This window comes from Octopus sinensis, linkage group LG7, assembly GCF_006345805.1.
Source record: "Octopus sinensis linkage group LG7, ASM634580v1, whole genome shotgun sequence".
NCBI classification, from domain to species: Eukaryota; Metazoa; Mollusca; class Cephalopoda; order Octopoda; family Octopodidae; genus Octopus; species Octopus sinensis.
The window spans coordinates 71,085,760-71,102,063 of NC_043003.1; the positions used below are offsets into that span (position 1 = coordinate 71,085,760).

General features: G+C 35.1%; 1 protein-coding gene across 1 annotated transcript in view; it reads left to right on the forward strand.

Moving 5' to 3' along the window:
- The window catches only part of LOC115214248, a 255,736-nt gene that overhangs the window by 17,475 nt on the left and 221,957 nt on the right, over window positions 1–16,304 (forward strand). The window contains exon 2 of the mRNA XM_036504830.1: window positions 5,596–5,877. Coding sequence (XP_036360723.1) covers window positions 5,638–5,877 — 240 coding nt within the window. The 5' untranslated portion in view covers window positions 5,596–5,637. The remainder of the gene's footprint in view (window positions 1–5,595; window positions 5,878–16,304) is intronic.

Here is a 16,304-nt window from a genome sequence, read left to right on the forward strand (position 1 = left end):
AATACAGGGTTTAAAAATATCTTGGACGGAAAGAAGTTGAAAGCTGTCTCAGGGATTCGAACACTTATCTACTGCAAACATAAATGACATTCTAACCATTATACTAAAGCAACACTTCGAATTTCTTCCGTCAATGATGGGTCGAAACATATGTTGTACCTAATGAAAGTCTAATATGAAATCCAACTCCTACTATTAATTAACACTATATATAATTGTCACTAATTGTGACTGAGGGTGTTGAATAGCACCTATATTGCAAGTAATAAAACCCTTAATGCTGGAGGAAGTGCACAATATATACACACTGACGTATATATATATATATATATATATATATATATATATATATATATATATATATATATATATTATCTATATATATATATATATATATATATATATTGTGCACTTCGTCAGCATTAAGGGTTTTAACTCTTATTTCTTGCAATATAGGTGCTATAAGCACCCTCAGTCACAATTTAGTGACGATTAAATTTTCCCTTTATGGTCTAGATGTTTATATATATATATATTGTTTATAGTAACAACCATAGCTCTTTAAAAACACTTTATTCGTTCAGCTTGCTAATTCCTTCAGTTTTACTCCGAAACTGCAGTAAATAAGGACCCTGATGAAACTGTACCGACAATGACACCAGGATGCATATCTAACAGTGTGCAGTTGAAACGCGCGTAGGTCGAGAAAAGAATACTATAAATAAATGTTTAATAAAATTTTAGATGTGAAAAATCTCCGTACTCCTTATCATTATTTATACTATTACTTACCCTACGCAAAATATGCAGTTTCGAATAGGACACTCAGATTTACCAAACGAGAATAGTTACCAGAATCTACCAACTTATTGTTAACTTGGATATCACTAAAGGACCGTTGTAATTAACCAGCACCTGAAAAACGTAAGTAATAGTATAAATAATGATAAGAAGTACGGAGATTTTTCACATCTATAATTTTATTAAACATTTATTTATAGTATTCTTTTCTCGACCTACGCGCGTTTCAACTGCACACTGTTAGATATGCATCCTGGTGTCATTGTCGGTACAGTTTCATCAGGGTCCTTATTTACTGCAGTTTCGGAGTAAAACTGAAGGAATTAGCAAGCTGAACGAATAAAGTGTTTTTAAAGAGGTATGGTTGTTACTATAAGCAATATATATATATATATATATATATATATATATATATATATATATATATATATATATATATATATATATATATATACACTAGCAGTATCGCCCGGCGTTGCTCGGGTTTGTAAGGGAATTAACTATATAAGCATTTTTAGAGAGTTACTTCCCTTATAGATGCCAATTCGGGCTTTCTTAGCCATTTCTGTTTTGGTGTCTTCAAGCCATGAAGTCGTTGTTCTAAAAGAACGCTGGTCTCCTTGACAACGCTTTACGACGTTGATTTCCTTACACTCCCTTCCCCACAGCTTCACGAGGGAGGGAAGAAGGGGGAGAAGCAAACAGGTGCAGGTGTGGCCATGGACGCCAACTCCGCCGCCATCGACACACGAAAAATTATGCATTAAAATGGAATAAAAAATGATGTTAAATTATTTTTAAAATCGTAGATTCATCGTAGACGCGCGCTAATACTCAGACGGGCTCGATATGAATTACGACTATAAGATACCCGAATTTGGTTAAACTGCACCGCAAAATGTGGGAGTAGTTAGGAATCTAAATCGAAGGGGACAGACACACACAACTACAGTTTTATATATATAGATATAAACATCTAGACCATAAAAGGAAAATTTAATCGTCACTAAATTGTGACTGAGGGTGCTTATAGCACCTATATTGCAAAAATAAAAGTTAAAACCTTAATATATATATATATATATATATATATATATATATATATATATATTTCCTCATTTCTCTTTAGAGGAATAAAGCTAAGGAGTGTTGACTGAAATTCCTTTTTTTTATGAGTCATCTGCTACTTCCCAGAACACACAGAATACATAAGGGAAAATAGAATTTTGTTACGATTTATTACGATTAACTTATTTGAAAGTAAGATAATGTTACATACAGTGACATAGTACCGTGTATGCACTGATATATTACGTGATACAGACGATAACATTAGGAGATATAAACGATGACCTCTCGCGACATACAAATGTATTGTGATGCACAAGCAATGATGTTTGTGGCATACACAGGATGTTTGTACTTTGCAGGCGGTGATGTAATATGACGTACAAAGTCGTACTGCACCGTACAAGTGATGACATATTGTATCATAAAGACGATAAGATATAACGACGTATCTTTTTTTTAAATAATAGCAATTTTAATTTATTCAAATTTAGGCACAAGGCCAACAGTGTTAAGGAGATTTAAATCAGCCGTAGTACTCGACTAGTACTTTCTCTTACCAAACTTAAAAGGTGAAAGGTAAAGTTAACCTCTTTGGGATCTGGATTTAGTACAAGAACCGGAACAAAAACCGCCAGGCATTTGCGATAAATATTAGAAAAATACGGCACTTAGCTATGTCCCTTTACACTCTGATTTTAAACCTGGGCCCGAGTCATCTTTGCCTCTTAAGGTCTACCGATGTCTATAAAATAAGTACCAGTCAGATGCTGGACTTGATATAACCGACTATATAGTGGAAACAAGTGCGCCAACATAGCCTTTATTCAATGATAGCTATAAAATTAAAAGAGTATATATGTTGTAAATAACATGTGCATCTATTTTCTCCCACTCAAAAATATATTACAGACAAATATATTACAGTGTGAGTGTGAAGATCTGTTGGAAGTCGAAGCTGAGACAATGATTCGGTCTTGAATCTCATTTATTTCTTATAACCTCCAAAGCCATAGCATATGTCAATATTTTGTTTGAAAGACAGCCACTTTAATCGATACCAATACATAGCCAGTACATTGTCGTCGTTCTTTCACCCAAGGTCAAACCGGATCGGTAAACCTCTGATCAAATATGTTTTGCTTTGACTATATCATGTTTTTGTATATTAAGGATCAATTTATCAACCAACCCCTTTCATTAAAAAAAGGTAAGGTGCAATTTTAGGGAATATGGTTGCTATTTCTAGCTGACCGAGTGATTAAGTAGACGTTGGTATTTTAACTTAGAACATAACAAGCTTTATTGAACAACACCCAAACAATTTCTTCCCCCACTCTTTCTTTCGATTTCTTTTTTATCTTATATATATATATATATATATATATATATATATATATATATATATATATATATATATATATTTATATATATAAAACTGAGAATGTGTGTCTGTCTGTCTGTCTGTCTGTGTGTTTTCCCTAAAACTTGAGAACTACACAACCAATTTCATTCAGTGTCATCGGCAAAAGTTTTTTTAGCTTTTTGCCTAGGGCGAGCCCACAGCAATATCATATTTTCTCCATTACGATTCCCTAAAACTTGAGAACTACGCAACCAATTTCATTCAAATTTTACACATGCCTTACTTAGGGTCCATGTAGTTTCATGGGAAAAAATGTTCAACTTCTTGCCTAGAGCGAGCCCATAGCAATATCATATCTTCTCCACTATTTCAGTATTACGTGTTAAAAGTGAAACAAAAACATTTCTCTATCTTATGTCAGATACTTTCACTTTAGCAATAAAAATAATAATAACAATTGAATTATAAGTAGTAAGTAAAAATTAAAATCAAACTTAACTATAATATAATCGTAACATAACAAAAGTAAAAATAGCAATTGGTATAAAATTACATCAATGACTTGAACTTGAATAAATGGTTCCACATGAATGGGAATAAATTAAAAATAAAATTAGCGTGCAGAAATGGAATAGTCTAGATGGATAATAAAAAATTAAATTAAAGAAAAGACTATTGTCTATAAAGTATACAATGTAGAGAAAAAAGATTTGAACACATGGAGGAAAGCACCTTCGAAAAGTGTCTTGGTGCGACTATGAAAGAAATCTAATCAGAGGTGGTAAATTCGCCACAATAGAAGCAAGGTTCGAGTCAACGGAGCGTGCAAGGGAGTACTCGACTTGAACTTGCAAAGTGGAAATATTTTATCTTTACCTATATATCTGGGACGTTGGACGTTCCGGATAAAAATTTAAAATGCCCCCCCCCCCCCGAAGTAGAGGTAGGCTGGATTGTAGCCACACTTCTATACATGAGGGAGGACAAGATACAATTGATCGAAATTGCAAGAGACGGGCCTACAATTCCAGTCTGTTATATATTTTGAGTATTGTTATCACTAGCGATATCAAGATATAACTTTGTATTTTGTATTTTAAGTATTGATGTATATATATAGATGTACATGTAATATGTACACATATATATACACATATATACATGCACTAGCACTATGACCCGGCAACGACGGGTCATAATGCTAGTATATATATATACACCGGAGTAAACACATAAATGCAAAACAAGGTGGAACAAATAGTACTCGAATACCAGATGTAGAGCAATATGCTTTATTGAAAACCAGCAAAAATATCTCAAAAACTTTTGCTCAGAGTTTCACGTTCCCGTTCGTCGGACAAAACTGTTCGACGAACGGGAACGTGAAACTCTGAGTAACAGTCATTGTGATATTTTTTGCAGCTTTTCAATAAAGTATACATATATATATATATATATATATATATATATATATATATATATATATATATATATATATATAATCTAAAGAATAATAAACCTTAAAATAAATATTTACTTTTCAAAATGAAACAAAACTAACATGGAAAATGATGTTTATTTTTGTATACTTGCACAGAAGGTCTAGCAACATGAGTACGTGGGGTGAAATAAGTCATTTCTAATTTTTCTCCTTAATTTTCTCCTTAATTGTCTGAAACATTGCAAATGTTGCACCATCATTTTGTCTGCTTCTCTACGGCTGCATGGTGCCTGCATAAAAGAAAGCCACTCCAGCAAATTGTGAAGAGGTTATATAGGCTACTAACCCCAAGATTCCGAGTTCGATTCCAAGCAGTGACCTGAATAATAAAAATTAAAATATTAATAATAATAATAATAATAATAATATCGAAAAATACCTTAGGAATGAGAACCCAGGTTAGAAATTTCCCCAAAATACCTGATGAAGGTTGGAGGGTATATCAGCCGAAACATTATTTTAACAAGCAAATAACTAATTCTCTAACCCCGTGACTGTATGCTTGGCATGTCAGGAGTGACGTGTTCATTTTCCATTAACCGGGACCCTGCCTGCGAAATCTGTCTAAATCGTGGTTTCATTTCACGTTGCTCTACGATCATTTCGTCATCTGACATGTGGCACACAGTGCACCTGTACTGGTAATGCTGATCTGATGGAGGGAGTAAGCTTATGTGAACACAAACATTTGATCACTCTAAACAAATCATCTGAGTGGTTGTTCGGCAAGAAATTACCGAACCCTCACCCGTCGTCTAACGATGGGAGAGTCCATGATATTTATATATATATAATTGTTCCTTTAAATATGTACCTGAATTTTAATTCTAATAGTAGTTCTTTCTCTCTTTTGTTCCAGATAATATTCATCCTATATTGTTAAAGAAAGAGATCATTAAAAATGGTTGTTACCAAAAGTGAATATTTAGCTCGTGTGCAGAGCGAATTGAGCAGATACAGGTACTTCGAGAAAGAACCAACTCCACAGTTGCTCGCCGAAGTTCAAAGAAAATGCTCTACTCTATCAATTCCGATACCACGTGACGACAAAGGAGGCATATTGCCATACCCGACTACTAAATCTAAAAAGGAAATATTTAACCGAGAGAAATACTCCGAAGTTGACAACCATGCTCTGAAGGTAATCTTCTTCTTCTTCTTCTTCTTCTTCTTCTTCTCCTCCTCCTCTTCTTCTTCTTCTTCTTCTTCTTCTTCTTCTTCTTCTTCTTCTTCTTCTTCTTCTTCTTCTTCTTCTACCCATTATTATTATTATTGTTTATTATTATTATTGTCATTATTATTATTATTATTATTAAAACAGCTAGCTGGCAGAATCGTATGTATGTCGGACAAAATGCTTAGCGGCATTTTTTCCGTCTTTACGTTCTGAGTTTAAATTCTGCCGAGGTCGACTTTGCCTTTCCTCATTTCGGAGTCAATAAAATAAGTACCAGTTACGCACTGGAGTCGATGTAATTGACCTAACAATTTCAGGCTTTGTGCCTGTAATAGAAAAGGTTATTATTATTTCCATGTCACTTCTCGGAGCTTTTATTTCACTTGTCCCTGCTAATTCTGTAAGGATTTCACAGGGTCTCATTCCACGACACTTAACAATCGAGCACCAATCCCCAAATCCTCGCTGTCCCCAAAAGAGCAGTTTTCTGAATGTGTTCAACTCTTGTGTCAATCCCATTTCCTCCAGCAAATTTCTCAGTACCCCTACAACTACCGGGATGATCATTACAGCAGTAACAATAACAACAACAGCAACAACGGGAAAAGTAGCAATGAGAGCACCACTATCCTCCTACTACCGCACAGTTGTTAGCGGCGTGGTAACAACAACAACAATAGTAATGACAAGGCAAGCAAAGCAATGTATGGCAACTGCTATGAACACCACTACCGCTACAACTACTGAGTGATAAGAACATAAAAACTACTACTATTGGGGTCAACCTGAAAGCAAGGCCACTTACTTAATGACCTTAGATCACTAGATATAGATGTGGTACAATCATCGAGACTGATTTCCAGGGCGCACCTTCGACAAATACGAGATATATGCATCTCTTATTCAGTTTGAGTCAGTGAGGGTGGCAGTGCCCTTTTGGAAATGTCAGGAACTGACAGTATGGATGATCTTCTCCGAATCGGATGTCAAGTAGGTGGTACTGGAAGTGAACAGCATTAGAGGTAGTACCCTCAGACTAGTAGCCTCTATCTCCCGATGGAAAGGGCGGGTGGATTTCTTAGGCATATGGAAGTGTTTTAAGAACGTCTAACCCTTTACTATTAATAGGAAGCAGGATATTTGAGATTGTATTGGCTAGCCTACAAGAGAGAAATGCTCAGATATCTCCGATTATCTGGCTAGTGCAGAATAGATTTTCTGAATGCACCTGTGAGTGTGAATGTATAGTATCCGCATGGGACCATCCAGATAATATTTAGATATAATATTTATTAGATCAGTGGCTAGAAATAGCGTAGGTTGCTTGCAATTTCAACCGGTTGATTATACAAATCAAAAATCTGTGACCAGTACAGTCGACTTGTTGATAGAGACCATCGTTCCCGGTGTGTAATACTTACAGAGATTAATTAACAATTTAGCTTAACTTCAGTTGATGTGGGAATTCGTCAACAACTGATTATGGGCTGATTACAATAGAATATGTAAGTTTTAGTAAAGAAAGAGCAGATAAATACCAGTGGCGAGAGTGGCCCGCAACTACTTCCATAACACGAAACATGAAGGTGACAGTTTTAGAGCTACGCACGAAGGAACGAAAGCTGTTCAACGGGTCCTAGTGGTAGAGTCACAAAGTGACAACAAAGCTACAGTAAGGTCTTTGATGGTTAAGGGTGGGCACGTAGTACTCGATTCCATGTATATATATGCTGATTTTCAGTGGCACCTTGTTCAACGGTTCGAGATGAGCAGTCAAACGGAGACAATAATAGACTTCAGTGCTTACCCAGACGGCCTGTCACCGAGATACAAAATGTGATAAATGATCGCCTATTTTGAATAGTTTGTCTAATGAACTTGATGCATATATGTTAGACTTGTTCCTCGACGTCTTGGCAAATATCTACTGCAACTGAAAGTTGAACAGAAGAATTCTCAGTTTTATAAATCAGTGCTGTTGTGGAAAGAACTCGAAGAAAGGGACACAATCATTAATTTCCGGCTCATACTTCAGCTGAATGCCGGCCTTAAGAGTTAGCTATGATGTTAGCAAAAAGGTTGGCCATTCCGACAAAATTTAATTGTGACAACATTCATCTCTTGCGAAAAAATCGTGGAGAGAGTAAGCTGAAAACCACGCTCTCGGTTTAGAGCCTGGTTGGAGATTCTGATCCAGGTGAAACTCGAGACGTTGGAGAGGACTCCAAGCCTTAGAGAGAGAAAGAGAGATCCAACAATACCGACAATAAATATGGTTTCTGCAGGGTTTCCACGAATAGCTCCCGGAAACACTTCTTTTATTGTGGAATTTCCTATAGTAGAAAGGATTATTATTATGAAGGCCAGCAGAATCGTTAGCGCGTCGAACAAAATATTTAGCAGCATTTCTTCTAAGCATAAATTCCGCCGTGGTCGGTTTTGCCTTTCCCCCTTTCGGGGTGGATAAAATAAGTGCTATTAGAGCATTAGCGTTGATCCAGCCTTGTGCCTATAGTAAAAAGAAATATTATTATTATGAAAAGAAAATTTTACGTTCTACACAGGACTGGATGACAGAAGCTGATCTGGATAAATTTTCCAACAAATATAACCCAGACCTTCTGAGACCAAATACCATCTTGGTTTCGAAGACAACAAAGCGGCTAATCCTATTGGAGTTAACTGTGCCTTGCGAAGAGACGATGGAGAAGATGCAAAGAAGGAAAAGAAACAAATACCAGTGGGTGGAAATTTCGGCAAGAATGGGTGGAGAGCAATGTGTTTGCAAATGAAGATTGGCAGTTGTGAGTTTGCAGATCGTACTTTGAGTAAGCCAAATAGGACTCTGGACATTACTGGGGAAAGGCAAGGGCGAGCTATCAGGAATAACGTAGATACTGTTGAAAAATGATTTAGATATCTTTGGCTGAAAAAGGTTATCAGTGGGATCCAGTAGAATCAACCTAGGTCGGGGCACTTGAATAAAGAAATACCCAGTTTTCAGTTGGTATTTTACTTTATGTTGGGATAGTTTCTAGTGTATGAAAACTCCCATTCTGTTATGCTTGTATACATATATACGTAAAATATCTTCAAATGAAGTCTCTAAACTCTCTGCCTCCCTAGCTACATATATACGCTACCTCAAATCCCATACTATTTCCTATACCTTATCCTAGTCCGTAGTTTCTGGGACTTCCCCGTACAACTCTAACCACCGTGTTTGTAAGTTATATTGCTCGTTATTCTTCGCCATCATATCCCGTTACTCAATAGATTCTCTGACGTAATTTTCTCGTGTAAACACTGATCTTATTTCCCATTTTCCCATTACGTCTTTATGATTTCTCCAAATTGTAGTTAATCTCTTTATTTATTACCTAGCTACGCTAACAGCATTTCCCTTCTCCTTTCTCCTCGTACCATTTCTTACTTATCTCATTATACCTTCCTCCTCCGCTACTCCCACCCCTATCTCTTTATCGATTTCAGTCTCTCTGTCTAGTCAGTTGCTATCCTTATGGTCTGTTAGTAAGATTCCTTACTGACGTCTTCTTTCACCATACTGACCTTAACCTTATCCTCTCCCCTCGTCTCTCAGTTTCTTTTATTCTACCTCTGTTCATTGCCCTTGACGTAGAAATCCTCCTCCGTCTCCCTGCCTTTCGTTTCTTCTTTTCTTATCCTTCCTTTCTACGTCGTAGATACCCTCCTCTCTCGCCCCGCCTTTTCTTCTTGTACTACTTCCTCTTTCTCTTCAACATTCTAAATCTCTATCACCTCTGTATAAACCGCTTTTGCTAGCATTCTGTTCATGAGGGAAGCTGGACTTATTGTGGTATCTTCACCTAACTATTTGTTGGTCGTATACCCAAGACGTTTTGCACATTCTATCTGTAAATTATGATTATTACGATTATTATGAAACTCTGAGTATCCTGAAATGCTGTCGAGTTACATTATGTATTTTCTTCATAGTATTCAATATTTTTACGCGCTCATTCTCTCTCTCTCTCTCTCTCTCTCTATATATATATATATATATATATATATATATATCTATATCTAGGTTATGTTTAAAATTAAAGTTTAGAAGACTTTAACGTACGCATCATACCAACACCATTCTGCCACACACAGTAGCGAAATGTACATAACACTGTAACATATTATGTAACCTGATGAGGTTTCTTCTGCACTGTGCATTCGATTCCATTATATCGTTCCCCACCAACTAGGAATCAGTGTAGATGTAAGGCGAAACGATCGTCGTGCTAAATGAAGCTTACAATACACTCTGTCTTCCTTATCAATTATCTAAAATATACATGTGTATGTATGTATACATACGCATGTATGTGTGTGTGTGCGCGCGTGAGTGTGTGTTTCCTGTGTGTTTCTCTCCGAATATATGTTGATGTAAGTATTTGTGAGTACACGTGTGCGTGTGTGTTTGTGTGTGTGTGTGTGTGTGTGTTTGTGCGCGCGCGCGAAGCATAGTTTATTTGCATTACTACCTACCTACATTTCTACACATACGCACACACACACACTCACGCATGTCAATCTGCGTATCGTACTTAAAGTATTTATCATCGAAAACCTGATAAACCTGTCAAAACAAAACCAGTCACTACTGATATAGTAAAAAAGGGATTATAAATAAATCGCTGGTACCGCAGTGGGCAGGCAGAATGAATACGAATTCGTTATGAGTAACAGAAGCAATCTGCGTATCATATTTAGTTAGTTAGTTAGTTAATTTTTGGCTCAAAAAGCAAAAAGCAAGGCCATGTAGGGGGACATGGAGTTATGTACAGGGTGGTGTTCATGTAAAGAGTTCAGGCTACTTGATGTCAAGGGAGACTTTGAACAAAGCGGTCGTCGGCATCTTCACCATCTCGTCTGGCAGCTTGTTCCACGGATCCGCAACCCGGACGGAGAAAGCCCCTCTCCTTCGATTGAGATGAAATCGTCTCACATAGAGCTTTTCGGAATGACCCCGCAGCCGACGCTCAGGAGCAGGAGTGAAGAACAGCTCTTTCGAGAGGTTACACTTTCCGCTTACTTATCTCATTATACCTTCTTCCTCCGCTACTCCCACCCCTACCTCTTTATCGATTCCAGTCTCTCTGTCTAGTCAGTTGCTATCCTTATTGTCTGTTAGTAAGATTGCCCTTGACGTAGAAATCCTCATCCGTCTCCCTGCCTTTCGTTTAAAGCATATACGTTGTTGAATGCCTGATAGATTGAGATATTGGTTTCGAGAAAGCAACTCTTATAGACGCATAGTGTTAAAAAGTAGAAATATTTGAGAGATGTGTAATTTGTGGAAGGAAGAAATTATGCATCAACGATCGCTAAAAGGATGTCACAATACCGGACGAATGGAATACATTAATTTTCATATTGAAAAAGAAAACAACACTTTCATTACAAGATGAAGATGGGGGACATTCCTTTGCGACAATACATCTAGCTGTCACTCTGAAGGTGACAACAGCGCGAGTTCAATCTAGTTCAAGAGATAGTCCAAATCAAGGAAGACTCCTCCACATAACCCCTACCTTCACGGATTCAAACGGAATCTCATAAACATGATTAATACGATAGAAGTTTAGAGAAACTCAACAAGGAAGAATGAACTTCTCAAAAAGACAATTGAAAAGTTGAAGAATTCAACAAGAATGCTTGTACATGCGAGTTAGACTGGGAATCTTTACAGATTGAAACTCGAGAAGTATAAGGACCTTATACCTAAAAGGATATAAAATAGAACCATGATCCATTTGAAAGAAAATTAATAAAGAATGTTAGAATATAGTGTGCGATATCAGATCATAGGATCGGACAAGCCTATAACATCAAAACCTCCTAAAATTAATTTAAAGGACATTAAACCAAGTTTGGTTAGTAAACCTTCTGCGCAGCTAGTCTGTCATTCTAAATCTGATATAAATAGGATAAGTTAATTTTATATATAGTTATTCTCGACCTTAAAGCTAAGGTGGAATTCAGTATATGGTCAAAATACAGCTAAGTTATTGACTGGCGTAAAAGCATAAACGATAAGAACAGGTATAAATTTGTTCAAGTTGATATAGACAGCTACTATTAAAATATCAACCCTACACTTTTAAGACGAATCATCTAGGAAGGAGAGCGATATAATTCTATTGGAGAACCCTTATTAATTTCGATGGAAACTGAATTTCGAGGGATTTGTTATATGATTTCGATGCAACTATGGGATCTAACAATTCGGCGCAGGTCACATATTTAGTAGGTAATTATACTTTGAATAAATTAAAGGTTGATTTTTCAGACATTGCAGGTGATCTATATAGAAACAATGCACTATTAATTTTCTGCAACCACAGCAATATAGAGATAGAAAGAATTAACAAAAAACTTCTTGAAAAATATTGGTTCATCAATTACCATTGAGGAGGATCATAAAGGACGTTACGATCGAGCTTAATTCTGATTTGTATAGATCATGTAAGTCGCACTAGGAAGTAATCTGCTGTAATCCACCTTATGTTGTGAACGTAAAGTCTAGATTACGGAACATTTTTAACGGCTTTGGGAAAAATTTTCCCCCTTCCATCATAGATATTTAATAAGCACATCATAAACTTTTCATATTCTACTGGCCCGAATGTTGTCGATCTTATAGGCACTATTAATAATCGAAAATTGAGGAATATATATATTTTCGAATAATATAAGTAACCATAACAGTTCTAATTCTAATACCAATTCCAGCATGAACAATTTGGTCTTGTTAGGTATGTGTAACAATTTGAATAACGGGGACTCTAACAGTTCGCGTTCGGGTAACAACTAATTATCCATTACCCTTTAGATCATGTAACGACCATGTTTGATTTGCTGAGGGAAATAGATGAGGGGATGGTAGAAGTAATATCTACAGTACTGTGTTTTTAATATCGATAGAGATAGGGGTAGTGTTCCAACCTCATAGTAATTCTAATATCCCCACGGTTAGTAATAACGAAATTAGCAACAATGGAAGCAGCCATAATAGTATAAAGAATATTAGAACAAATTTGAAAAGTAATAACGAATTCAGACGTATGGATGATAATATTGATCCTAAAAACAGCACTTCGACGGTGAAACTGAATATGTATAGTTATAGGCGACCAACCAAGTAATATAAGTATCTTATTGATAATGTGGTCTACAAATGATCGATTTTATCATCGGGGCCAAGCGTATAATTATGTTGGCACGGCTTAAAGTTAAATTTCGAAATCATTTGCATAAATTTAGAACAAAGAATAAAGCCAATAACAACATGGTAAAAATATTCGATCTCTTCGTCGATAGTCAGACGAGTCATGCCAAATATAGGAGGCAGGAGCAATTGGACAATGCGCCATCACTGAGCGGATTGCTGTAATGAATATTCTCGTAATAAATTTGAGGTGATAAATATTAGATAAACCACATTTTTAAAGAGAACATTTCTGTATAGTGTCTATTAACTAATTTATTTATCCATGTAACAGAACAGATTAGATATTGGGTTTAACTTAAGTGGTTACATATATATTATTTTATTACTTGTTATCTCCACGATCTCTGGACTAACTAACGGATAATGATATTGATCGTAGATATTTTCCCAGCTGTAAACGTTGTGCGTGTGTACTCTGTTTATCATGAGATTAAATATTTATTCTTGTGAATGGGATTGAGCCATTGAATTGTTCTTATCAATGGACTATAATAAATGGTCATATATATATATATATATATATATATATATATATATATACATACATATATAAAGTTAATTCAAACATGAAAGCACAAAAAAACACAACAGCGCGAGGACGTGGAATAAATATAGTATTATTGGACGCTCAGGAAAGAAGGAAAGAATGAGGGTTTAACGTTTCGAGCAGAGCTCTTCGTCGGAAACATAGGAGAAGGAAAGATCCAGAGAAGGGAAGACAGAGGAAAAAAATCGCCAACGGTACACACGCGGTCACATTTTGAATATATATATATATATATAAATATATATATACATATATATATATATATATATATATATATATATATATATATATATATATATATATATATATATACATATATATTGTTATTGTTTTGAGCTCTCATAAGGAGGCGAGTGTAAGTTCCATCCAACCGCCTCTCAAGCTTCTTTGATAATGTCCAGGTTTTTGAGCCATATAGTAGAAATATATGGCCGCAGCTCTGAGCTGAAACAAGCAATATATATATATATATATATATATATATATATATATATATATATATATATATATATATACACAGGCATTTGTATTTAAAATGAACATCTTTGCTAATTGTAAGAATAACATCTAAATTTATCAGTGTAGTAGCTTATGCGCTAGTATATCAAAGCAACCGAATGGTTGAAAGTAAAGAGTCTAATTAAATATGAAAGTGTCCATGCATATGCTAATGTTTACACACTTATACAAGAGTACTATATATGTAAAGCTGGATATATGAATAATTATACACATGTATATATGTTTCCTTATGCGCTTAAGTGCATATGCACATTAGACTAGAAGATATTTAGAATTTCACCGTGATTCAATATGTGTATCAGTTCCGCCTGTGTTATCGAGCACATACGACAGCAACTTGATGCCACCCCGAAAGGTATTCATTTGAACGCTGTTTCAAAATGAGGTTCTGGTAACTGAAGTAAATGACACGCTGTTTTCAGTCATCGTTCTGTGATAACTTCGCGTAGTCTTGTGTTGACTCTCTTTAGAGATGGAAAAATATGACATAAAATACATGTGTTTACGTTTATATATAATCTATTTATATATGTGTGTTTATACATGTATATATGTGTACGCATGCATACATATATATATATATATACCTCATTTGTAATACATATATTACAACTGGTACCTTTCTCTATTTGGATACACATAATTTTTTAAAGGGTTTACGCATCAGCATTTTATTTTAAAGCTGTTTTAGGTACGTTATGTCGATTTAATTGTAACAGGTTCGGTTAGTATAATTCAGTAATTGTTCTGTTTAGTGGTCCCTATATTGCAACAAACATATTCTGCTTAACTCTGAACATGCGACTGAGGAAACCAAATCAGGTCGGAACACCGTCTCACAGGTTTCGGAATAAAGCCCTATGTTTTGTAACACAATCTCCATGACATATTTCTGAGACAAATTATTATAGCCAGTACCTTCCCAAATTTGTATGCACATTAGATGTTATACACAGCTATCATCATCATTGTTCGACCGTGGTCGAGACAATGGAATTTACTATGCTACGCCAGACTTCACGGTCCATCATAGCATTACGGAGGTCCTGTTGCTGGATGCCTGTATCCCTGGAGATTACATCAGGGTAGGAGAGTGTGCGCCCTCTGCTATCGCGAGTAGATGGCTTCCAGAGGAGAAGAGTAGAAATTGCCTCGTTTTCAGCTCTACAACAATGTCCAGCGAACTGGACTCTCCAATCTTTCACAAGAGATGATACAAGTGGTAGTTTCCCATATATTTCTACTATATGGCTCAAAAACCTGGACATTATCAAAGAAGCTTGAGAGGCGGTTGGATGGAACTGACACTCGCCTCCTTATGAGAGCTCAAAATCTCTCGTGGAAGCGTCATCCAACCAAAGTGCACAGCTATACACATAGTTCGCCCCCTCCCCAAAAAATGAAAAAAGAAAAAATGTATACACACTTCAGGAAAGGAAAATTCTATTTAAATATTTTCATTCAGTTATCGCAATTTGATAAAACATCGAAAGAGGTATCTATATTTATAGAGGTTAAATATTTATACAGATTTTTCCTTTCCTGAAGTGAGTGTGTTCAATTATAAGGCAGTAAAAGAGAATGACTCTCCCCAGACACAAGCATATATATATATATGTATATATATGCATATATATATGTATATACATATGTATATATGTATATATATTTATGTATATATATGTACATATATATATATATATATAAATATATATATATATATATATATATATATACCTATATGTATATGTATATATATGTACATTTATGTATATGTATATAAATATGTATATATGTATATATATTTGTATATATATATGTATATATGTATATATATGTGTATATATGTATATATATATATATATATATATATATATATGCATATATGTATATATATGTATATATGTAATATATATATATATGTATATAGATGTATATATATATGTATATATGTATATATGTATTTATACGTATATATATATGTATCTATATATATGTATATATGTATCTATATATGTATATATATATATGTATATATATATATATATATATATA